This window comes from Thamnophis elegans, chromosome 10 (genome assembly GCF_009769535.1).
Source record: "Thamnophis elegans isolate rThaEle1 chromosome 10, rThaEle1.pri, whole genome shotgun sequence".
Taxonomy (NCBI): Eukaryota; Metazoa; Chordata; class Lepidosauria; order Squamata; family Colubridae; genus Thamnophis; species Thamnophis elegans.
In genome coordinates this window covers 40,376,440-40,403,533 of record NC_045550.1, presented here as the reverse complement: position 1 = coordinate 40,403,533, position 27,094 = coordinate 40,376,440, and the positions used below count along the sequence as shown (strand labels likewise).

Sequence of the window (27,094 nt, the reverse complement as noted above, 5' to 3'; positions counted from 1 at the left end):
TTTGAACAAATTCTAGTTAGGAAGATATAATGTATTTTCTTCTAGCAGAAAACACTTTAACCCTACTATGTTCTGAATGGATATTACTCATTTTTTAGTTGCCCAAAATGATAGATATCATTAACAAGTTATATTTTGAATTCAACTAAATTCTTTATAATATCCTTTTAAACATTTCAGTTAAGCGTATTCTTTTCTACATAAACTTTCTTCTGATTGATATTAATATCTCCTTATACTTTTTTAGGCTTTATCAGCTTCATTATAGTTTCCAAATTTTGCTTTGTATGGCACATTTAAAATGTAAAGTATGCAATATATTTATGTGAAAAATATATATCTCAAGTTTTAAGAACTTCTGTAAATTGGGATTTATTTATTTATTTCTTGCATTAATTACTTGCATCTATGGCCTTTCATCTCTCTCTTTTCTTTCTTGCCACACCCTTTTCTTACTCAGAGTCCAACATCCAATGTGGCATTCTGAATATTACTGGCTTTGTAACCCTCTGCATCAGTTATGTGTTTAGTTAGCAGAGGTTTAGCTGTTTCCTGTTTCTCTGAATCAAAGACATGTTGACTTTTATATGATTTTGAGCTTTCATTAAACAAACAATCTTTTCTGTCCTCTTGCTTGGGTGGTTTAAACAAATGCTTCTTCTGGTGCATCCCAAGAGCAGCTGCCGTCTTACAAATCTTGGGGCACTGAAAACACGCATAGCCTTTCCCAGTGTGCTCACGCTTATGCCTTTGCTCATGATTCCTTTTGGTGGAAAGATATAAGAAGCTCTGAAAACAAAACTGACAGTGGTAGCGCTTTTCTCCTGTATGGATTCTCTCGTGTATTTTGAGTGTTTCGTTGAGGCTGAATGCTTTGTTACAGTGTTGACAGATAAAATCCTTGACAGCAGAATGGGTGCGTTCATGCTTCTGTAAATTGCTGGAGATGGAGAAACTTTTCCCGCAGGTTTTGCAAAAGTAGGGTTTCTCCCCCGTATGACACCGCTTGTGCATCCTTAGGGTGGAAGAGCTCTGGAAATGCTTTTGGCATAAATCACAAGTGAAAGACTCAGACTCTGTGGTCTCCCGGGGTGAGTGATCATGGGATATTTCTGTAGATGTGTTCTCCCTTTCACAGAGCTTACAGTTAAGATCTGGCATTTTCTCTTCTTGATTACAGACCTTCTCTTCAGGAATATTCCTAAGAGCATAAGTGGTGACATAGGTCTTCTCGCTTTCCTGACAGGAATTTCTGCTCCTGTATTTTTCTCTCCATTTTGCTTTTCTCATTTTTCTTAGTTGTTTAGATTTCTTTTTTGGTTTGTAATTGTAATATGGCCGCCAAGGTTTATCATTAGAGTCATGGTCACTGATATCATCGCCCATTTCACTTTCAATGTAGTCTGATGGACAGACTCGAGACAGGCTTCTCTTTTCCCGTTCTGCAACCTGAACTGTCTGATCGTCTTTGGATTCATATTTAGATCTTCTGCCTTTTTTGTAAAACAATTTGGACCCCAAAATATGTCTTTTCACAATAGCTTCATTTCCAATTTTAACTGTTATTTGACAAAGTGGAGCAACATTGCTGTCAGCAGATGTTCCTGGCAGTGCAGGTTTTGCGATATAAGTTTCAGTCTTGCTTGAAGTTTCAAAGATATGTGTAGATGGGTTAGAAGCTATCCCTGTATTCGTTGTATATTTTACCTCCTTTGAAGTTGCTTCTCTGTCATATAGAGGCATCTTTTTCTTTTCTTTATTGGTTTTTGTTCTACTATTGCCATTGTCTGACTCATGTATAAGATCATTGCTGGCTCCTTGACTGATTGCAATATCTGAAGTTCCCTTATCACTTTTTCCTACTGCCTTGACAGCATTACTGTGCATTATCACAGATGAAACTCTTCCACTATGAACTATAACTGAAGATGCTGAATTGTTATAGCTAATAACAGAGGTTGAATTCTCATGGGAATTGCTATTACTAATTGTTTGATTAGAGGAATCATATTCCTGAGGACCAGAATCCTCAACAGAAGATAATGTCCTTCTGTTAGTGGGAGTATTATTAATATCTGTCCTTGATGAAATTTTCCAGGAAGAAACATTTGGAGGATTTTCAGAGGTTGCTGTAGCATCACCACATGGAGAGTTATCCAAAGAAATGCTGGAACTTGGCAACATACTGTGTTCAAAATTCAAGGATGCCAGTTCAGAAGTGACAGTATTCTGAATAATACAGGTGCTAGATGGAACTTCATTAACTTGTACACTTTCATATGATGAGTTTCCATAACTCTTATATGGTGCCCTTTTACATTTCATAGGCAAAAGCCTGTAAAGTTTGTAAGGATATACATTTGGTTTCAAGCCACCATTAGCTGTTTTCTTGTTTACACCAAGTCGGTGATCAATTGCATGAAAAGATTTCTGATGGTTCTTGAGTATATAGTATGTCATAAAGGTCTCAAGACAGAAGATACATTGGTATCGCCTTTCACCTGTGTGCCAAATTTCATGTCTGGTTCGGTATTCTGCTAATGCAAAGACTTTGTTGCAATAATGGCAAGGATAAGTTCTTCTCCAAGAATGAACATTTGAATGTCTTCGGAGGCTGGACAAGGTAACATAGGTACGTTTACAAACACTGCAAGTATATAGTATCTGTCCACCAACAACTTTAACAAAATGGTCTGTTTCTGGCATTGCGCCATTTGTGGCAGGATAATCAGTAAACTCATTTTCAGTTTCTGTGGGCTCCGGGCTTACATACGAGGTGCCAATTTTTTCATTTGAAGGAACAAAATTATCCAGACTATTCTGTTCATTTTCAGCACAAAAATTGTTCGGACCCCTACATGCTTGTTCATGAGTCTCTAGTCCAGCAATATTTTCAAACTGTTTGCTACAATATTTGCAAACTGAAGTCTCTTGAGATTGTGAATGAAGAACGCTTAACTGAGTTTTATCATTAAATGATTTAGTACAACAATTGCAGTTATAAGGGTGTGGAATGTCCGTGGCTATTGATCCAGAAAGGTTATCAGATTTATTTTCATCTTCCTTCGAAGAGAGAATATTGGTTTTATTCAGCTGAGATTTTTGAAAAGAATGGCTGAGGTCATTAATGACTTTATGGGGAGCCGCTGAACTGCTTCCCTGGTGGATTGATGTCTTTACAGTAGGAGCATCTGTGATCTGGGAGTTAAATCTAGCCTTTGGTGCATTATATGACTGTGTTGCTAATTTAACTAGAGGCACTGACTCGGCAGTTTCAGAACAATCTTCACCAGTTTTATAAAGTGGAGTGTTTTCATAATAAAAAGAATTTTGTTGCAAAGCATTGCAACCTGTTGTAACAGCATAGGAATGTTCCGCTAATGTGCTGGCTCTCTCAACCTCTTTGCATGCATCAGTCCTGTCCAGATCGCTATTGGATGCTTTATTTGTTTCAGGCGTTTTTTTAAAACTTGCCCTCAGGTCAAGAGGAGAAAACAAATTATTACTATTTTCAGTTTCAAAAATCGAGTATGCATTTGTGATTCTTGGTCCATTTGTAACGGCTGAGTCTTCCTGTCTTTTTTCTTCTTTCACATCATTTTTTTCAGTATTGCAAAATGAATACAGACAAGAGGAACCGGAAAGGCTCTTTTCTGTAAGATCTTCTAAAAAAGATATTCCCAATTTTTTGCCAGCAGCTGCAAGATCCACAACAGACTCTTGTTTTTTAACAATTACTGTAGAACTGTAGATGTAATTAAGTATTTCTGTGAATACTTCAGCCTTGAGGCCATCTAGTTCCAACACATGTCCAGAAATGCAGATGGTATGACTCCAAAATATATTTTTGAAATAAAGGCTTGAAGCAGCCAGGACATTACTATGGGCTTTGAATTTGGTGTCTTCTACAATTATGGTGACATCACATAAAATGCCCCGAATGCGTTGTTCATTTAATATGGAAAGGACGGTGTCACTGTGGAAGTCATCTTTGAGATCCTTTAAATGGGACATGATGGTCATCTGTTTAAATAAAGAAGAGATTTTAAAATCAACAAGTTCAAATGCTAACTTACTTCTGGTCCTCATATACCCCATCACAAGCTAATCACTCTGTCACTTGCATACAATATATACCCACAGTATGTACAAAGTAAAACATCTGCAGTGTAATTAAAACATAATGAGACCATAAAAATCTCCAGTGCCCAGTAAACAACCAACAAGAACAACAAAGAAAAAGTGGACAAATATAAAGTTCAGAGAATACCTCAAGAATAGTTCTGTTTTCAGGACTTTTTAAAAAGTCAACAAGGAATCTGATCTCCAGTGCAGATTATACCAGAGCAGTGACACTGTTATGACTGAGCAGAGGAAGTCATAAACCACCAGTCAATCAGTGTCAGCTTCTTTTTCCAAAGAACATTTTTTTAAAAATCACAGAAAGCTATCCACCATTATCATTACAATGCTAGCTTTCTCCCCCCCCCCCAATTTCAGTGTATGTTATGTGTATTCATCAGACTATTTTGCCACAAAACAAAATCTGAATTGTTGCTATGGAGAATTGCTGCTTGATCATCAATGAACAGTTAGTCTTGTATACAAATCATTGCTGAAATCTGTGATTATGTCATGATGACATAGTTTTGCATTTCCCAACAGCTTCAACCCTCTAGGCATGATGGCGGTGTGTGGAGAGGATATAATGACTTCCTTACTCTCATAGATCAGGGGGTAAAATAAAAGAGTTTGATACATAATGCTTAAACAGGTAGGCAAATAGCACTAGACAGGCTTTATAGGACCGTGAACTAAAACAATGGCATAATTTTGGTTAAACTAGGCCAGGTAGATTTCCCATCACTACCTGTATCTTGTACCACAGCTTCAACATAGCCATGATACACAGACATGCAGCAACATTTGGACAATCATGATCTGCTAGAAGGAAACGCAGAAAAGCATTACCCTTTGCTGCCATCTAATGGTGCCTGAAGATTTATAGTCCAGCTCTTATATACCTAAATAAGAGTGTTTCTGGTGGGCAAGGGGAAAGATGCTGAACAAAGTGGAAAGTTAAACAAAGGGAGAAGGAGATTTGGAATGACTGAATTAAGGGGAGATCTTCATATTTATTTATTGCATTTATTTGGTTGCCTATCTTGTAAACACGATTCCCATATTGCTCAGGGCTCTGCAGCTTCAAAATATGCAAGAATATGCCCTGAACATGTATCTGAAACTTATTAAAGCAGCTGCAACTCTTCATATCACAAACACTATTAAAGAGAGAGATTTCATTTATTCATTTGTTCATTCATTTTACAGGAATTACAAACTGCTTCAATCAGGATTGACCCCAGTGGCATACACTTTCCCCTCTATAATTAGGATAAAAATAAAAGTCAAGATGCAACCAACCAGCCTAGAATCACTTATGTAAGACCCTGAAATGAAACACAATCTGCAAAATAGAATTACAGTGAGTTCTCATTAAGCAACTGCCTTGTTTAGCAATAATTCACAGTTACAATGGTGATGAAAAAGTAACTTTATGACAATCCTCATATTTATGACCTTCTTAGGGCTGCAAAGCCAAGAAAAACTGAAGTAAGATAATAAGCACAGTCACAGTTTTACTTAGCATCCAATTTGCTTAGCGTTTGAGTTGCCAGTCCCAGTTATGGTCACCAAATGAGGATTGCCTGCAATAATTTTTCATTGTTCATGGAAAAAACAAATGCCAAGTTTTAACAGAGTCATGTCAAAAGAAAAGGGGCCATTTGAATGTGCCCCAGGAGTAGGGCAGCAATTATAGCTAACATTTATGATTTATACAGCTTAAAACATGCCTACAAAACAGAGCAGAAAAATAATAACATGTATTAGGAAAGGTAGAGCGAGAAGTGAAATATTTTTTTCTTTAAGCAAGCTATGATGTAATATAGTTTTAATTGCTGTTCTGAGATATGTAATCCCTGTCCTTCCTATGATATTCCTCTATCGTTGAAGACCATGAATGATTGATTTTGTGACTCCTAGCAATCAGATGGATGGATGGAGGGATAGACGGACAGACAAACACGATAAATAGGTAGGCAGGCAGAAGTCCTAAACTATTTGAAAGTCTGGAGACACATGCCACTTCACTGATTTCTTTAAAAACAGCCTTTGATTATTTGATTATTGGTTTAACCCAATAATGAAGGCGGTCGGCTTTGTCTTCTGACATTGTGAACTAATGAAATTTACAAATTTATTGCCTTCCTATTCTCTCCATACATCAGCTGTATATCATTTTTGGGAGTAGCATATCATTATTTTCACAGTTGAAATTATTTGCTACATCATTCCCTAATAAACTCCATAAACAATCTTCAAGGAACATTGAATGATTTTGATGGTTATAACTTTCTTTTTACAGTAATATTCACAAAATGTATGCATCTCCATTTTAACAACTATTTTTCATTTTTAAAACTGGGTGATTGCTAGAATTTCTGGAGGCAAAATATTTTTCATTGCATATTTTCATTTTTCTGTTGGAAACTGTCTGTCTGTCTGTCTGTCTGTCTGTCTCTGTCTGTCTATCTATCTATCTATCTATCTATCTATCTATCTATCTATCTCTTCATCATCACCATCATTTATCTATTTCTGCACATTTGAAGGCCAATATGAAAAAAATAATCTTCAATAGAAAGATTGAAGTGGAATGTTCATTGCTGAATTAATCAATTCTGCACAGCACTACTTCCACACACAGAAAAAACATATTCCTCCTGAATTCAGTCTAGAAAACAACTTGCATGTTTGACCATAGATATTTTCTGAGTGTCTGAACCAGCTGAATCCCTGGAATAACTAATGCCTTAAATTTACCTGAAACAGGATGTACTGTATGAATCTCTAAATGGGATTTTTTCCTGTTATGCCCCTACTTCCTATTATCTATTCTTGCATTATCTTTTGTCTTGTATGTGACCACAAGATGGAGCTCAGATCAAAGGAGAGTACATCAGACCAGTGTTTTTCAACCTTTTTGTGCAAAGGCACACTTTTTTCATGAAAAAAATCACGAGGCACACCACCATTAGAAAATGTTAAAATTTTTTAACTCTGTGCCTATATTGACTATATATAAAGTAATTTTCCCATGGCACACCTTACACTATGTCACGGCACACTAGTGTGCCGCGGCACAGTGGTTGAAAAACACTGCATCAGACTATTGGGAAAAAGAAAATAAGAAATATAATTTTAGTAACACGAGTGATCTATTTCTAAGTTGCCAAATTACATATTAGTCATTTGTAACTAACAAATCCTGCTTTATTTACTGTAACACCAAGACTTCCTATGGAGTGAATTTGCCTTATATAAATAATGAGCACAATCATTATTTTATATTTCCTATTTACTCATAACTGATTAAATACCACTATCAGATACTGGAATTTATTAAAATTATCCACAAATTTTCAACATCCATATACTTGTCTCAGATTGCACTGCTACAAAAATTGTCCTCATGAAATCAGGAGATTGAGTACCCATAGTTGTTACAGAGTATAGATGATGGACTGGTAGAACAGTGACAAAACCGAGGGTTCTGATTTGCAAACATTTTGAGTCATGACAGCCATCGTGTGACTGATTCAGCAAGTGTGTAAGAGTTATTGTTCTGCAACTGATGAGATAGCCGTACTATCTCTGAAGATACAGTTCTATAGTTAAAGAAAGATGGACTATTTTCCTTCTCTGGTAAGGCAGAGAATAAAGAATAACAGATTTGGAAGAGGCCTTGGAGGTCTTCTAGTCCAAACCTCTGCTTAACAGGAGAGTTGTACCATTCCAGACAAATGGCTGCCCAATCTCTTCTTAAAAACTTACAGTGATGGAGCACCCATGACTTCTGGAGGCAAGCTATTATACTGATTAGTTGTTCTCTCCATCAGGAAATTTCTTTTTAGTTCTAGGTTGTAGCCCTCTTTTATGAGTTTCCATCCATTACTTCTTATTTTGACTGTAGGTGCTTTGGAGAATAGGTTGACCCCCTGCTATTGTGTCACTTGTAGAACTTCTCTTAGTTAGTCTAAACCAGTGATGGTTAACCTTTTTTGTGCTGAGTGCCCAAAGCGAATGCATGCGCACGTCCTCCAATTCCCAAAATGCAATGCAAACACCCCCTGTGCATGTGCCCTGCCCCTGTGGACATGTTTCCTGTGCATGTACCTTGCCCCTCCTAAAAAGGAGGCTTTTCAGCACCCAAAATGGAGCATGGGGGGACCTCACAATCCCCAGCACGTCCTAGCTTCCTCCTGCATTCCTGCCATGGAGAGGCACCTGCAGAGATTAGGGAAGGCATGGACAGCAGAAATGCAGGAGAAAGTTAGTGCGCACTGAGGGGAGAAAGGTAGGGCACACTGGGGAGAAAACTGCAGAGATCGGGGAAGGCCCCACCCCCATGCATGCATGGCAGAGAACCAAAGACCAGCTGGCTGGCAAGAGCCGCGCCCCAGCAGGGTGGCCTGGCTGGGGTGATGGCTGGTGTGCCCGCACAGAGGGTTCTGTGTGCCATCTGTGGCACACGTGCCATAGGTTCACCATCACGGGACTAAACATTCCCAGTTCCTGCAACTGTTTAGCCTCCAGCTCCCTAATCATCTTTGTTGATCTTCTCTGCACCCTCTCTAGAGTCCCAGCATTTTTTATATCATAATGATTTTATACATCAGACCAATTCCCTAAAAGTGATAGAGTTTGATTTTATTTTTCTCTACAAAGAAAGTTCCAACAGTTCACATGAACATTATGAAGCATACAAACAAAAGAATTGAATGTCTTTGCTTTTAATTTTTTTAACTTTTGACTCTGTCAAGTCATGACTCAAATGCTTTGAAGCTTCATTCATTTCCATTTAAAGTTAACCTTGTATTTAAATCCCTTATAGGAAATTAACTTAAGCAGTGTTTCCTATAAATTGCTCCTTAGTTTCAAAATATTTGTATGAATATTGGGTCCATTTGTTGCAATTTGTATACCGAATATGGCACATAGACAAATATAAACATAAAGAAACTAAAATAAAATAACTAGAATTAAAATAAAATTTATTAAATATGAAAATTATATCCGTAAGAATAGGTATAAGCTTAGTATATGGTTGCAGAATAGATTTTTGTGCTGGCTTAAAGTAATGAATATATTTATTTATTCTAAGCTTAATTCTGATGTGTTATATTTACTTGCTTGTAACAAAGAAGTCCTAATAGCCCTAAGCTGCCTAATAATGATGATAGTAAGTACTGTAACTACGAAATATAAGTGTGCATCCTAAGGAATAAAATAATAAAACAGCTACCTTTACCATGCCTCAATGAAACTCGAGTGAAAAGTCAAAGTCAATACCCAGCAGTGAGACAATCTAAGAAGATGAAATGCTGGAAGATAGCCAAAACAAGATAATGCTTTAACACAGTAAACTGTGACCACAAGAACAAAGAGAAGATAAAAATCCTTGTAGATCTAAGTAATTCTAGAGGAAAGAAGAGGGCAAATAAGTAGAAATTATGAAAGCCAAGATGCCAATAAATCAAAATAGTACCAATTACAACAGTAGGAGGTCAGGTGCATAGTAAGTTAGCAAGAAACTATAACATTATTTCATTGGAAGCCAAATTTTTAACTGAAGAAAGAGGAATAGATGCAATATGTCATAATTTCAAATCAAGGTATATACACAAAGATAGAGCTCCTTTCCCCACTTTCATCTTCAAATAAGGCAACCTCTTATCTTCATGCTTTTGCCTTCATCTCCCCCACCCCCCAACTCTGTACCTGATCAGCTTCAATTCATCTTTAGTCTTTCCATGTTAAAATGTTATTTCCCCCTTGAAGTAGTGGTAAATTATATAAAACCTGTTAAACTTCACTACCCATTATCTCAGAGGCAGTAAGTCTTCCATATGGGAGGTATCAAACCAACCAATGACTACTATCAACTTGAGAAGGGGGGAAAATGCCATGCATACTTTTTGCCAGGATAAAAAGTCTCATATTTCTGTAACTGGGATGTGAACGCGCATGTCCAGAACCCTGCCATAACGTCCTGTTGGAGAATGTGATTCAGGCAGAGGGGAGGGGACACGGGGGTAAAGTTCTGACGCCATTAAATGAGATTTAGTTTCGGCTCCATAGAAGTCCGTGCCAAGATGTTAGTCCTAATAAATGAATGGGTTTTCTTTGAACTTTGTCTGAAGGCTCGTAAATTAATTAGGTCAGCTCTTTGAAACTTCACGGGTCTGATGTCCCAGATACTTACTCTGATACCTACCCTTAGGCAATAGATAATTGCTGTCTGATTAACTATTGTCAAGGTTAGTGTCATTTTCTTCCGTTCTTTTCTATTCCAGTAAATTTGGGCACTAGAACTTCTATGTATAAAAAGAACTTATGTTCCAACTTTTCCTAATTTAGTTCTTGCAGATTTGATAGATTTCAAATTCCCTAGCTAGCATATCTTTAGTCATGTTGGCGACAATATATTACGTTCTTGTCCAACAATGCAGACTGTAATTGTATTATTAGTATCATACATATAGATGTCATTTAGTAAACACAATTGGGATTGGCAACTCAGTCATTAGGCAAAATAGCTGCTAAGTGAAACATCAAAATTTTATGCTGTTATTTCAGCTTTCCTTTGCTTTGCAGATCTGCAAAGGTCATAAATGTGAGGACTCATCATGGTTTATGACCATGGAATAGGGGCCTATGAGTGGAAGATGTCAAAAGGACATTTTTCCCATGTCCAACAATACTGGAATTTGGAATCATCATGATCTTGATTTGGGAACATCGTTTTTGTCAGAGATTGTTGCAAAAATCAAATCCAGAAAGCACACACAGATAACTGATTCAGCAGGATTCATTAACTTCTCTTTATATACATAATAACACAGGAAGTAATATATACAATACCAATAGTGGATTCTCCAACATGGTTGTAGTTACAGGCAAAACACAGGCAGAGGAGAGATTGGTTTCGGTTCAGAGTTGCAGAGCTTAATTAGTTCTCTTGCACAAACTTAGAGCTACATAGGCAAACAACGCCCAGGCTCCAATCCATCTGGCATGGCTCTGAGAAACCAAATAGTTCCCATTGGCTGACCCAGTTGCCATGCCTATACATTGGCTGGCCTTGTTACCATGCCCTATTCCAGCCAGTCCCCAATGGCTGACCTGTTGCTATGTCCTATTCCAGTTCATGAATATTCTGACAGTTTTTCATACACTGAATCTGAAAATCATTGCAATATTAAAATGATAAAGAAAGAGGAGATTAGTGGCCAGTATGTGGTTATCTATTAAATTTTGGTATATTTTATGATGAAGGATGCTTAAACAATTATAGTCAAATGAAAATGAAGATATGATGATGGTGACATGTATAAATATTTGAGTTAAAATGCTTGAGTTAATATGAATTATGTTTGTTGACTGTAGAAGAGATGCACGAAAGTCTTTCTGTAACCAACTGATACACTTTCTACAGCATGTAAAGAAGGATGTTGTGTTTGTTTTAAATAAAAAATAAAAAAAATATTAAAAAAATAAAGAAAGAGGAGATTGGAAACATTCAAGGAAGATAATAAATCAAATCATCTTGCCAAAAGTCAGTATAATTTTGACTGCTGAGGATAATGATACATGTTAGAAATAGCACAATCTCTCTATCAGCGTCCTGAATATAGTATGTTTTTAGTCATTAAAAACATTGGAAAAAGTGGTTGGTGGGGTCTTATGAATATATTTTTTTGTGTTAATAATTACCAAATACATAATTTTTACAAATGACTCAAAAGGAAACTTTTCTAAGGTTTTTAAGATTCTATTATATTAACTGAAATGAGTCAGAAAGCACAGACAACTGTGCTTTTCTAAGATCAGACAACTGATCTTAGAAAACTGTAGCTTACTACCCTCAGCTTCCATTTTCTCTCTCTCCCTCCCTCCCCCCTACAATGCTACACTTGAGAATGCAACTCAGACGAGTATACTAATGTACATACAACAAAGGACATGAAAAAATTAATCCACGTGTCTTGTAACTCCAATACCAAGAATATATCTTGCTGTTTCCACAGTAGAAGTTTCAATATATTTTTCATCTTTGCAATGTTGTTTTTCAGCTAACACCACTGACAGTTATAAAGTTGAATTTTTGCATTATAGTCACTCTATTTTTTAATAAAATTTTCACCCAATTGGTCATTACTGACAAAAACTGTATCTACACTTGCACCTAACTATAGCATGAACAGATTTTGGCTACTTTTTTTGTTGTTGTTCCCTGCATCACATTCCATCTCATGCTGCTTGGTGAAACAAAGTTGTGTGTGTGTGTGTGTGTGTGTGTGTGCGTGCGTGCGCGCTTTGTTCCTTCATACTGCTCAGGATATGTATGCAACTTAATCAGTGTTGCTCTATCAGTGTCTCTGTGTGTGTTTTTCTTCTCACCTCATGTGGCATCTATGCATTTCTAGATATGTGTGCAATGTATGTAGTAGTATAGGCAGCTGCACATGTTTTTTTCTGAGTCATGTCACTCAAAATAGGAGGAAAGGGTTTAGAACTGGTGGGAAATATTTGTAGCTTAGGTGGTAGATGATGTTGGTGGTTTGTTCTCTGAGCTTGTTTAGTTTCCGAACGTTTTATCACCAGGCTAGGTAACATCAGCAATGGAACTTTGGCTGAAGTGTCTTGTTTCAGTTCTCATCTGCTTTTATAGGCTTATGTGATCAGTTGATCCACATAAGGAAGGGGTTTAAAATGGCATTCCCGCTTGATCCACAACTGCTTCTGTCATAGGATTGCAATGGGGACTTGCACAAAGTCACCCGTAAATCAACAAACCTGTATTATATCTGGGCACAAGATATATTTCTATATTTCTATACTTTTTCCAGGGTTCCTTAAAAGGCTAAATTCATGTTACCCACATGTATGATTTTATATTATATTTTGATTTTTAACCCAAATCAGCTCCCCAAATTGCTTAGCATTAAAACCCTCAGTGCAAAAGTATAGCATGTTCGGAGGTACACGGGTACCTCAGAAGTTGGCAACATCTTGCCCTATTCGTCAGGTCTCAATCACCACTTATCTAAAAAAAAAGTTGCAAAGATGTATATTTTTGCATTTTCCTTTTATAAATCATATGCATTCTGGGTTATATCAATTCTACTTTTTATATATATGCAAGTTTTAAAACCTTCCTCTTCATATTTGAAACTCTTTTCATACTCCTTTTCAATACTTGAAACAATTCTCCCATTAAATATATAGGAAAAAACTATTTCCAAAGCTCTGGCAACAATAATTTCCTTCACAGCCAGACACTGTCCAGATTTTAAGTTTGTTTAGAGTTATTTTGGTGAGCAAACTGCAGAATAGTTTTACATATTTTCCACTTCCTCCAGTGGCTAAATGTTTCAAGGTCTGTGTTATCAGAACATACTGTATTGAAGAGAAGCTGTTAGAGCTTTACTGCTGTGTTGAAAAAAAAAATCCTGCATTCTTGCATGGTAAAGTATTTTCAAGCACTCTGAGAACATGACCAAACACCAGGAACAAAATTAAGTAGAAATCTGTTTTACAGGAGAATAAACCCAGGAGAAATTGCAAGGCAATTTTTGACATAGCTTGAATTTACACATACACTAGTAGAGGGTAATTAGAGATGAGGAGCACAGAGTACTTAGCAGGTAGTAAGTCCTGTAATTCTACTTAAAAAATCAAGAAAACTGAAGTATATTTGGCCTTCAGCTAATTTTCAATGTCTTTGAGAGTGCTAGTTCTACTTGCTGATTTAAAGTGACATGTAAAACAGATACCACTTTCAAGTTAATAATAACTAGAAATTGAAACCAATCATGGTTTTAAACTGCAACTAACACTTATGCCTTGTTAATGCAGGGAGAAATTGCAAAGTATGGTTAAGAAGCCACACAAAATGGAGGTAAGATTTTAGACCACATTATGACAAATCTCAAAAATGCATATTCAAAGATTAGAATATTGAAGATTATCTTCAAACTGCCAAGGCTGAGACCGTGCAGTATGTCCATACCCCCCCCACCCCCCCCAAATTACTATGAGATCTGGACAGAAAACTAGATGGCAACAACGGGGCACAGAAAAATAACTCTTTGGTGCCCACCAATGAACTTCTGGAGTTCTGCAGCCTAGTTCTCATAATCTTAGTTTACAGTAATGTGTGAACCATCAACATTGTATAAAATGTATGAGTTAGTCCACTATGTCTTTTCAGTCGTTTAAAAATATGGTTGAGCATAATACAGGAATCTAACCCTAGGAAGAGATGATTTCAGCTACAAAATAATATAGGATATGAATAATCACTATTATGCTTAAATATTGGTTCATTAAAGAAATTAATAAAATAATATTTTCTAAAGCATATCAAACTGGTGAACTGAGTCACGCTTAAATAATGGTTTATGCTGTGAATTTATTTTCTGAGTAAGTTTTTAAATATGAGCTTCCTCAACCATCAGAGCATCCTCACATCAGTCTTCCCAAACTGGGGGCCCTTCCAGATCTGTGGGAATTCATCTGCCTAAATTACCAGCCTTTTGCTGCCTGGAAAGTCTGGGAGATGAAGCATAGATAAAGCATGCTGTATATGCCGGTATTGTGAGTAAGAGATTACATTTCCAAGCAAATTCAATCAGCAGGTCATTAGTGATGAATAATGGAAGATGTAGTTCAGGGCCACAGATTTTCCATTCTTTCAGTGTGTGCTGGTTTCTTTCCAATGATAAAGTGGGAAACCATGAATTCACATCCCATCTTTGCCAAGAAAGCTAGTTACTTTCTCTCAGCCTAACCCACCAAACAAGATGGTTGTGGTGAGGAAAATAGAAGATGGGTATGCTGCATATGTTTGCTGCATTGAGTTATTTGTAAAAAAAAAAAAAAACAAAGATGGGAAATAAATGAATAAATAAATATTTAGCAAGTTGAGACTTGTTTGTGCAATTAAGTATAACCATTACTAAATTGTTCTGCTGCATCTCTGAGAACAGCAGAAACAGAGTAGACATACCAAATTTCCTCCAGCCTGGAAATGAGGCAGCCATCTTCTCTGTATTTTTACTTTGGAACACCCATTAAACAAAGCGAGAACAGTTGAGAGGCACCCAGAACCACCAGGCTCTGAGAATGGAAGATGCTTCCAATCCTGTGCCAATTCCTTCCCTGAAACTATGTTGCTTAGCCATCTTTTTCAAGGAAGAGAACCTACAAGAGATTTATGTTTTTCCTCAGAATTCTAAATGTCATATAACCATATACGGAAAGGTTCAGAGGTGGTGTTCAGCAGGTTCTGAACAATTCTGGAAAAACAGTAGTGGAAATTTTGAGTAGTTTGGAGAACTGGTAAATATCATCTCTGAATGGCCCCTCTGCCTCATGAGTCCCAGCTGATCGGGAGGGAATGGAGATTTTACAGTATCCTACCCTTGGAGATGGATGGGAATGGAGATTTTACAGTATCTTTCCCCTGCCACACTCACCAAGCCACACCACGCACACCAAGCCACACCCATAGAACTGGTAATAAAAAAATTGAATCTCACCACTGGATAGGTTACAATCTTGTATTCTGAACTGCTGCCATCAGTTATTAATAATAGGTTGTTGAGGGAGGCAGATTTTACCTGATGATCAGGACAAACTTCCAAATAGGAAGACCAGTTTGAGAATAGAACCAATTACCTCCAGAAAAAAGGTCTTCCTGTTTGATGTATTCAAGTAACAGGCACCTTTTGGGGATGCTTTAAACTGGTTTCTTGCAGCAAAGAATATGTTGTGTGATGGCATAAATGATGCCAGCTTACTCTGAGATTGTATGGATCAATGAGGGCTCTTCCATCTACTGAGATACATTGGGAGAAATTATCTGTATCATTATTATTGCTATTGCACTATACATTTTCAGGAGTTCGACTCCAAACTGGATATAACGTCTTTTGGAAGGAGGCCAATGGAAGATGATTGGCATTTTATAATATTTTTATTTGTTCACAAATCTATGGAAAGAACATACCATAATACTGCAGAAGACTATCAAAGCCATTGCCCTTACACCAGGTAATAAGGGATGTGAGTTTGCACATAGCAGAAAATAATGATTTGTCCTAACCATAGCTTTGTTGAGCAAATTATAGAAATCTGATTGGCATATCAAAGTAAACTGTACCCATTGCTTACAAAGTATAATACAAATGACTAGCCAGAAGCTAAATTAGCCAGATTATCTATCAATCAATCTATCTACCCAGTGGTGGGTTGCAGGCGTTACGCCCCGGTATGGGTGTACCAGTGTCTGCCCGGGGCACCAGGTACCATTCCGGTATGGTGCTCTGGAGGATCCGCCCAAGCTCCTTACCTGTATTTGAGCGATTTGGCGTTTCCATACACGTGCACAGAGCGCACTCCCTGTGCAACACTCTGCCAAGCAGCTGGAGCATCACAGAGACTTACAGAAGCATTGCAAGAGGTAAGGATGCAGGCGCGCGATGCGCGCATTCATGTAGTAGACACCAGGGCCTGTTGCAATCATACTGGTTGCAATGGGATCCGGAACCCACCACTGTATATATCTTATATATTCCTCAATTCTTACCATTGGTTACATTGGTCAGGCTCCAGAAGCTGTAACCCAAAACATTTGGAGGTCTTCTACTTAACAACTGGCATGAATTTATAACAATTGCAGCACCCCAGGTTCATGTGATTACCTTTTACAACCTTCCTGCAAGCAAAGTCAATGGGGAAACCAGATTCACTTAACAACCGTGTTACTAACTTAGCAACAGCAGTGATTCACTTAACAACTGTGGTAAGAAAGATTGTAAAAGGGGCAAACTCACTTAACAACTGTCTTGCTTAGCAATGGAAATTTTGGGCTATGTTGTAGTCGCGTTGAGGACTGTATATCAGTTTTATTTGCCCTTTTTCTTGCATGTCCTTCATGTAATAGATTTAATGTCTATGTGCATGATATTGGGCCTCTGTGTTTGCAATTTTGATACATCCCAGATAATAAGGTTGGTTCCTTTATTTTTGAAGTTTATCAATACTTTGTATAGTCGCATAAATTTCCTACGTGCTTGGTACATAGCACAGTATTAATCATCTATGTAGCCATCACAGGGCTACAATACTTTGTGGTGAGCATGCCCCTATAAAAGAATACATGTTCTCTAGTTGAGTTCCTGCCAGATTTTCCAACCGTTCTGAATTTATATATCTAATAAAGTTATATTGTTAGATATAGGCAGTTTTAAATAAAGATGAAATATTCCTTTTAAGTATATGCTTATTTTACTACTGTCTAGTCCACTTGTGTTGGCTCACTGACCTTTCTATGTAGCAATCCAACTGCACTGGCTAGATCAGGTTTATTCAAAGTTACAATGCATAATAGTTTTCCTTTGGTTGTCGTATACATGACAACTTGTTTTGCTTTCCATCTATGTTTAGGCATCCAACTTTCATGGGGATACTTCTTAGTTTCACTGAGACTTAGAATCCTAATTAGCCACATTATCTTTGTTTTTGACTAAGCAAGCTTTCTGTGCTTTTGTCCTTTCTTATTTCAGTTGAAAATAATGGCTAATATGCCCACAATATTTTATTTCCCCTTCTTTATTTTCCAATCTGCCTATTGCACATACAATTAAATCAACATAACAAAGAATATACACGTGTACTCTACATTTAATTGCTGTATGTAAATCATCATTATTATCATTTTAGCCATTGTCTATCCACTGCAGGATAAAGGCCTCCACATGTTTTCAACCAATACAGTTCTTAGCTTTCTTTTGCCAATTGGACCCACAATACTTGCTGATATTGTCAAATCCATCTTGTTTTAGGTCTCTTTCATGGATGCGTTTTATCAAGTGGGATCCATTCTATCAATGCCTTGGTCCACCTGCCATCAGTTCTTCTTGTTGTGTGACCAGCCGATTTCCATTTAAAATCTTTTACTCTCTTGATGGCATCATATACTTTTGTTTGTTCTCTAATCCATGTGCAGGTCTGTCTATCTTGTCTTGCAATGCCAAGCATGTATCTTTCCATGGCTCATATGTAAATATGAACCAGCATTTCCTTAATCAAAGTTCATGTTTTCAACATTTGGTTAGGTTTATCAGACCATTCTTTGGCTGCTAGCTTTAGCCTGTATGTGGATTTTTTGCAATTTACACACCAGTTTTTATTTGGCTCTTTAAAATTTGGTGATTGCTCTGTCTTCTTTTTCAGATCACCATCACAAAGGTTGTCTTTAAGTTTTTCCTGTGCAGTATTTGAAATACTTCTAAGCTTAGAATTCTAATACTTGCATGCTTAACTACTAATGCAAAAACATAAGAAACCTTGCCATATTCTGGTCTGTATTCCTTAACTATTAAACCTATTTTATGGTTTGGATATTTCATAAGCATCATACTTTGTTCTGAAAGAATGCTTACAGTCTATGGGTTTCTTTAGTAGCGGTGTGAAAATCCATGTTTCATTTTTGTGCAAGGATTCCTTTGCTTTTCATGTAGCTTCCCTCCATCTCTATGCCTTCTGTGCTGCTGGCTAACACTATACTTTTTTTCCATGGATTGGGCCCATCCCTGGTGTAGCAGCTTCTCTTGATTTCTTTATTAGATATTTCACATCTTCTTACCTCTAATTCTGGATTTTATCTGCTGCTTCCCTTTGCTAATTGCCTAGATAGAGATGCTATTGGTAAAACTGTATTTTACTGGAAGTCATTTATCCTTTATTGAAGGGAGCAATATTGTGGGTGTTTACTTTTTCAGTTTTTAAGTCCAAAGCCATGTAGCCTTTTGTTCTTATTTTATAAACCTGCATTATTTCTAATTGGGTTCTGGAATTAAACTGCTTTTCTCTCCCTAGCCTAAGATCCAGCAAATTAGTTGTCAGCCTGGAAGCCATATTTTGCCTTTTGGATTTCGGGCCTGCCACATTTTCTACTGCGGGAAAATGGGAGGGGGGATTATTCAGAGTATGGGTGATATGTAGCCATAATAACATTCCTTCTCAGAAAGTCAAAATCACCTTGTTCCTGCATCTGAATGGATGTGGATGGGTGGAATTTTTCTTTGTGGCAATGATTGATTGGACCATGTGATAGACTTGTGGGTGTTGAGAGTAGAGTCTTGAACTTTCAACTGGGTGGGAAAACCTGGAAGCTTTTGGATTCGGGTTTTCCCAGATGTGCCATCTCTAATAAAATGGAACTTTGAGAAACTCAAGCCTTGGAGTCTTCCTTCATTGGGGCTGTTACTTGGAACCCTGACATTAGCTTTATTGTACTTTCTACTTGGTAGTTTATTGTAAGACTGCAAAGTCTATTTTTAAGTAGAATTTTACAGCTATATTGCATAAGATAACATAGACTTAATGCAATTGCAACCAACTCAGTGGCATAATAGGCTTCATGAAATATACTCCTCATTTTATTATGATTTACTGGTCATTTCAGTTTAATACAGCTTTTTCAGCATGTGCTAATGCATGTATTAATCTTTTTCTCATAAGATTCATCAATCAGATTTATTGATTTGATGCACCCCTATATATCAGTAACAGTAACAGAGTAACAGAAACAGATTTGGAAGGGACCTTGGAAGTCATCTAGTCCAGTGGTGGGTTTCTATTTTTTTACTAGTAGTTTGCTCATACGGGCACGTGTGATGCTTCTGCGCAGAAGCTTCGGGCAGGTGGCCGGAGCCTCTGGCTGCCATCACTACTGGTTTGCCTGACCCGGGCCGAACTGGGAGCAACCCACCTCTGATCTAGTTCAGCCCTCTGCTCATGCAGGAGACCTATAGTAGGGATTCGAACTGCCGAACTGCCTACCTTTCTGATCAACAAGCTCAGCGTTTTAGCCACTGAGCCTTGTCTAATTTCAAATAAGCAATTTATATTTGCTAATATAAGTAAGTCTCCATAAGTCTCCATGATCACGTGATCAAAATTCAGATGCTTGGCGACTGGTTCATATTTATTACCATTGCTGTGTCTCAAGGTTACATGATCACCTTTTGCAACCTTCTGACAAGCAAGGTCAAGGGGGAGCCAGATTCACTTAACAACTGGATTACTAACTTATCAACTGTAGTGATTCCCTTAACAACTGTGGCAAGAAAGGTTCCAAAATGGGGCAAAACTCGGTCTCACTTAGCAACAGAAATGTTGGGCTCAATTGTGGTCATAAGTCAAGGACTACCTATATTTTGTTTTAGTGCCCTCTGAATAGAAAACTATTTTAACATATCTTCCATTAAACTACATACTCTGATAATTTCAGATGTACCAGCTTTCTGAAAATTAACATTTTAAATGTTATATACGGTTTTTATGCTTTTAATATTTATTATACATTGCTCAGAGTCCCTCTGTGAGGAAGATGGACAGTTCTTAAATTTGCTAAACAAATACATAAAATAATGTACCAATTGTTCCTTCCTAAGGATGTGCATATCTTCCTTAGCTTGTTCTAAATCTCTTTTTCTAAACCAGTTTTCAATCAAATTAATTTAGTTTGTTGAGTTAATTATGTCAGATTTTGGTAATCTATATATTTTTTTTTACCCAAGCTGTCCTGACCTGGACTTCTTTTGGACATGGCATCTTCAAGTATTCTGAGAAGTTCATATTTTTCAAATAATGGCTCTTTTTCTATGCTTCATTGCTATATTCTTTCCCATCTTCATGAGATTTTTCCAATCCAGTCCATTTATTCAAGCTCCGACAGTACGAAAGAAATGTTCCTCAATTAGGATGTGTTAATTCCCAGTGAACATCCATGAGACATGTCTTTGAGCGTTGGTTCAGATATATACTGGACCAGAAATAATTTGGAATGTTTTTGTGACTGAGGTCCTTTGAGTACTCTTGAGTGCTCATTGTGTAGGTCTGACTTCATACTAGGCCCGTAACTCTTCTGTTGGAAAATTATGATGGGTAATTTCCAGTTTAGTTTGCACCAGCACACTGCCAGTCAATTTCTATATTCAGATCAAAGCAAGCACATCTGCCAGCAGCCAGCAAAAATATCTATCTTGACATTAAACATTAGCAAACATCTAAAATAGTTACCATTTAGTAACTGGATAAAATGTAGAAAAAAAGCAGGAAGAGACAGATGTAACCAAACTGTCAGCATTGTCTATATGAAATATCACATAGGATAGAAGCTTCCAGACAATACTGGGAATAATTAGCATGGATGGCTCCAAAGCTTTTGATTATTCCATCTTTAACCCTTTTTTGTACAAGAAGTAGCGTGTGCATATAGCATAGAGATGGAAACTGGGACATCACCCGATCTCTTCTTTTGTCTGGATCTTAAAGGAAATGATTTGGTAGATGGGGATGATCTATCCAACACTAAATGGCTATTTAGAAAACGAATAGATATTTACAGCCTTTTGGGTGAAAATAGTTCTTGCCAATATTTTGGCTCACTTACCATATTGATACTTTGCCACAATTTTGTTTATCACGGTCTGTCTAAGCTATATAATTCACATCTCATACTAAGTCATAAGCTGTGATTTATAAACTTCAGTAACTGGGTTCACATAAATAGCATCCAAAGACATAAATAAGCAAATGGCATTACTGCATGAACAGTATCATTAGTACTACTGTGGGCTAAAATGGCTGAGGGGGGAAATAAGGATGGATAGGGAATGGATAGTTGGTAATACTTAAAAAATGAGACTCAGCAATGCATGTCAACAAAGTAACCTATCTGGGCTGCAAATATCAGGATAAACATTAGATGTGGCAGCATAAAGGTACAGAAAACTCTCGCTGCCATCTAATGGTTATCTGGATTTCTATAGCTTAGAGCTAGTAGCCCTATGAAAACTTCATAGCTAGAGAGAGAGCTGCATTTTTTCTGACACCATCATTTATTCTTCAAAGATGAAATGAAATGAAAATCAAGAAGTGCTTCATAAATCCTTATTTTCCTGCTCTCCTGTAGAAATGTGTAGTACAATAACATAGAATGATGTCTAAGATTTATTAAAAGGGAAAAAATATACGCATAAAATGAATAATAATGTTCTTAACACTATCAAGAACCTGATAATTACATTGTATTTTCTAAAGTAAGTGATCAAAATAATCCTTCCTGAAAAAATGTAATCAGTCCTATCAGAATCTTAGTACTGAAAGTTAGCATTTGAAAGAATTATTAAAAAGTGAATAAAAATGCCTGATTTTAGTGCATGCATCCATTTACATCTTTTTGACTAATGTAATATGCATATTCTATGACTTCATTTTAAACAGGTTTTATTAGTATTTTTCTGAAACAAAAATATTATGTCTATTGTGAGCTATCTTACCAAATTAATATTGTCATTTACTGTTTATATTTGCTGTAAATACCTGTGCTTGATGGAACTGTATTTCTTAATACTGCCACTAAACATCTCTACTGAGTGCTGAATGTGATAATCTTTGATTATTTTGAAGTTAAGCATTTGAAAAGATGGCTTCTATGCTGAAAATATCTTTACTAAGAGCTGTGCTTCATTTAAAGTGCATGTTCTAAAGTATCTATATCAAAAGTGGATAAATATTTACACTAAAATTAATACCTTTCACCCTTAGGTTTAATTTTGCAGATACTATTAAAAATGCTATTCATTACGTGTTATATTGTTGTCAACTTCATCTTGCATTAGTGTTATAATAAATTACAAACTGCATCATCACAGCTTTCACCTCATATATTTCGTTGTACATGATGTTCAGTTTAGTTAAAATGTCAGATTAAGTTACGGGTAGGTAAAAAAAAATCTGTAAAATTGTTGCTAAAAGAAATAATTAGAGAAGGAAGCTTTAAACCAATTTATAGTTTTGAGCTATTTTTAAATTTAGTTCTGCTTCTACAATACTGAATCTATTTTAAATATAAATAAATATTCTACATTTGTGTCACAGTGAATTCCTTCATACTATGGTGTTTGTTTTTGTGAGAATGTAACTAGCGTTGTTGCATTGCTTAAGTAATCGTTAAGATGACAGAGAATATTACAGTTACAGGCTAAGATTTCCTATCAGTTAAAAATCATAGCCATGTAAAAATGTTATGAAATAATCATCTGCACTGAGGAATAATAAACAATAATAAATGCCTCTGCAGCTCTGTTATTGCATCCTTTATCAGAATTCGGTTACCAAGGTAACAGGTTGGCCCAATATAGATGTGAAGCAACTATATTATAAAGCAGCTATGTTAGTGTACGTTATATGTCTATAAAATGACTTAAAAATTATCTTACAGATTAGGATATCTACATATTTTGTTTTAATTTGCTAAGTATGTCCATTTCTAATTCACATTCATTTCAAAGGGAAAGGAATACATATAGGTGCTAATCTTTTAAAAAATAGCTGACATCTCAAAAAGAAAAAATATTGTATTTAAATTATCCTTACTTTATGTCAGCAATCTTTATAAAAGAACAATAAATATTAAGTTAGTTTTTATGATAAATGCCAAAAGACCGCTTTTTTAGTACAAAATTTGAATATTTTAAATTTTTATCACAGCTATATTCACAACTTAGACGTTTGTATCTTAGCAAAAAGCCTATTCATTTTCATAGTTGACTTCCAAATCTTTTTAAATTATCCAGCTTTTTAAAAAGTATTTTATTGCATAAGCGGTGCCACGCCCAGATTACCTAGCAGAAATGCTATTTTCAATTTTGGAAGAGGTATGTTTTTAAACTGACAAAACTGTCTCTCGAATAATTGCAAAGAAAATATTTTAGAATTACCTCATTACCAAATATACTTATTTAATAGCTTATCAGCTCAGTGTCTATATTTTCATATTCTTCCTTTGTGGAATAACAATTGATAAAAAAAAACATGCAAGTCTTCACCTACCTGTTTATGTGGTTTAATTAAGTCTTAACATGGCAGTGCATTCAGCAATTCTTGCTTAAAGCAATGGAGAGATCGTGAAAGCTTGACTACTAAAAAAAATTTTTTTCCCTAAAGGAAAAAAGAAGCTGTTTTAAAAAACACCTTGCTTGAACCGACTGTGACCAAGATAGCTGAGTTTATCAATGGGAAGGAGAGATGTGGAATGCAGAGAGATCTTCACATCCAAGGTGGTGATGAAAAGGTGCTAGTTTGTTTTTAAAGCTGCAGCACAGGACTTTCCTTTTCTGAAGGTTCAAGGCTTGAAGATGACCACTGACTGCAAAGGCCCCTTGTCACATCTGCTTGAACATCAGCCCAGGATGATTGCCCTTGCTGAAAAGAAAAACTCAGCAACCAAAGCCCTATGCACACCTCTTACGCAGTAAGAGTTAAAAATAGATTGCACGGGCTTTATAAGAAACACGTCAGTTTCGAAGGGTTTAATTTGATATTGCCATTAATTAGCAATACAGCATTCATTATTTAAAGAGCAGCCAAGGCAAAGAATGACACCAACTGGGAGCAGCATCCGCTTAATTCTTTTTTAAAATAATCATAATAACAATAGAACCAATGCTGGTTTTGAAGTGAGCTATTAACTAACCGTGCAAAAAATGACATTGAATTCTGAAAATGCCTGCTTATATAGCCATCTCCATTAGGAAGAACAAGCCCTTGCTATGGCATGATATGGCACGCAGAGCATTTACATGCTCCCTTTAGAAATACTAGGCATGGTGTAATGAATTCAGTCTCTACACCATGCAGACAGTGTAAGCTGCATTAATCCTGCCTGCCATTTTAGGCTTGCAACAGAATGAGACAGAGAGAGCCACAGCAGCACCGATCCACTGGGAGAAAAGGCAAGGGACAGCTCACCTTAAATGCAGTATCTGATTAAGATTGCTAAGTGACATTGCAAATATGCTCTGTCTTAGAGCAACCGTGTGGGAGGGAACAAAGGAGAAGAAGGGGGGGACGGCCTTTCCATCAACTGATGATGCAAGGTAAATTGTTACTATGCTGTGTTCAGCAAAGCTCCAGTTTCTTCATCAATGCAGCCTCGAAGTATGGCAGATTTTCTGGCAAAAACCCGTCTGCAGATCCCTTTCTACTGACCATAGCCATCTCCTACTGAGAAAAACAGAAGATTCCTTTTTTTAAAGAGAAAAGAAAGAGGATCGGAAAGAAAATCCGCCCCAATATCCTTCTTGATGAATGAAGATTTCACATAGTACGTATTAGGTCCTAGCTCTGTAGTACTATTGTTCTGTTTTGATATTTTCTTTACGATAAATAATTAACTCTGTTGTGGCTGTTGTTAGGCATGTGTAAGAGGCGAGACCACCTTTCCTGAAGCACTAATTCTGCAGTGGATTACTGAAATGCTGAGCCTATTGACAAAATCACAGGCACATCAGGTCCGGCTGCAGAATCAGCTGTTTACATCTGTGTTGCACCCTGCTTAACCACAAGCAAGGTTACAGCTAAATATATCTGCAAGGCATAAACGGAAGCTATTTTGCAATACAGCTTATGCTTCAAAACGCCTTTCCATCCTTAAAGAGTTCCTAAAATCAGCGCCTGCTAGAAAATAAAGAATCACAGGCTTCTTTATTGTCCTATGCCATGGAGAATGACCATAAACGTTACTCCTGAAAAAAAAATAGTGACCTAATACTAAGACGACTTAAGTGATATACATGCTCCCTGTAGCAGAAAAGGGGAAAAAAGCAGATTGGCCAGAATCAGGCTGAATTCACAGTAGAATTCCAAACTGCATGCCCGCTTCTTAAGCTAAGATGCTGCTTCTTGTTTGTTTTTATTTCTGACATTCTTTTTATTCATAAGCGTATCTCTGCTATTGTGGTACGTTGACATTTTGGCATCATGGAAGTCAACGCAGCCGCTGAAGTACTCTCAGTTTTAACAATCCAGATCTAACGTTTTAAAAGATAATTAAACCATAAAAACTAAAGCCAATCGCTGTCACACACCCTGTTGAAACAGCTTTTCTCTGGCTTTTGAAATTAATAGCATATTATCTTGTTTCACTGCATTAGAAACATTGAATAGCAGCAGGATAAGATTTTTTAAAAAATTGAAGACAGGATCTTACAAATAAATTTATTTTGTTAAAAAGAAGCATATACATGGCATAAAATATATATGGTGGAAATAGAGGAGCAAAAAATAAGTAGTTTTTTTTTAAAAAACTGTCTGGAATAATAAAATGTCTTGCTTTTTATTTATTGCCAGAATTTCCTCTGGGGGGGGGGATAGGGAGGAGTGGAACAGCTTATGATGACCGCTAAGACTAAACAGTTAATAGAAGGGGGGGGGGGATTCTACCTGACTAGAGAAGAATGAAATCCTTTCCATTACAAAGGATTACAAAGGGTTATAGGCTTTATTCTCTTTCAACTCACAAAACAGAAGTCTACTGGAATCTTTCAAAAGTGCTCTTATTTCTTACTCTCTACAAAATAATCTTTGAATGTTTCAGATCCATTGAATCTTATATCAAACACCAATGCATTTATGCCACTAGTATAGTTAATCTGGAAATCCCTTTTGGTACAAATGCCTGTCTCCAAAATAACAACAACAATAACAACAACATCATCATCATCAACAACAACAACAACAGCAAGTTTCATCCATAATCGCGTAGTTTTGATGGCCAGGTTGTGATATTTTGTGATTTTTTTCCAATTCTTTTTTTTGACTCTGGCGTCTCCTGGTACCGTGATATCAAGAAACGTGCAATTTATTGATACAGCCAAAGTCAAAGAAAAAAAACCACAAATTATCATGACCTGGCCATTGAAACTACACAGTTATGGTTGAAGCATGTAACAGTGGTACCCATTGTCATTAGGGCACATGGTATCATGTCCAAGAATTTTATAAAATACATCAAGAAACTGCAGCTTCCTGCAATAACACAGTGGAACTGCAAAAAACTCTGCTACTCAGAACATTGTACATTTTAAGAAGGTACTTGGTTGATACCTAG

At 36.6% G+C, this 27,094-nt stretch overlaps 1 protein-coding gene across 1 annotated transcript; it reads right to left on the bottom strand.

The window, feature by feature from the left end:
- Positions 1-456: 456 nt before the first annotated feature.
- On the bottom strand, positions 457-4,026 carry ZBTB38 (zinc finger and BTB domain containing 38). The gene has a single exon (XM_032225999.1). It carries the CDS (start codon positions 4,021-4,023, stop codon positions 457-459), a length of 3,567 nt encoding a protein of 1,188 aa, XP_032081890.1. The 5' UTR covers positions 4,024-4,026.
- Positions 4,027-27,094: the final 23,068 nt, after the last annotated feature.

Excerpts from the sequence above, each read along its gene's own strand:
- ZBTB38 (XM_032225999.1), bottom strand. The coding sequence starts at position 4,023 with ATGACCATCATGTCCCATTTAAAGGATCTCAAAGATGACTTCCACAGT.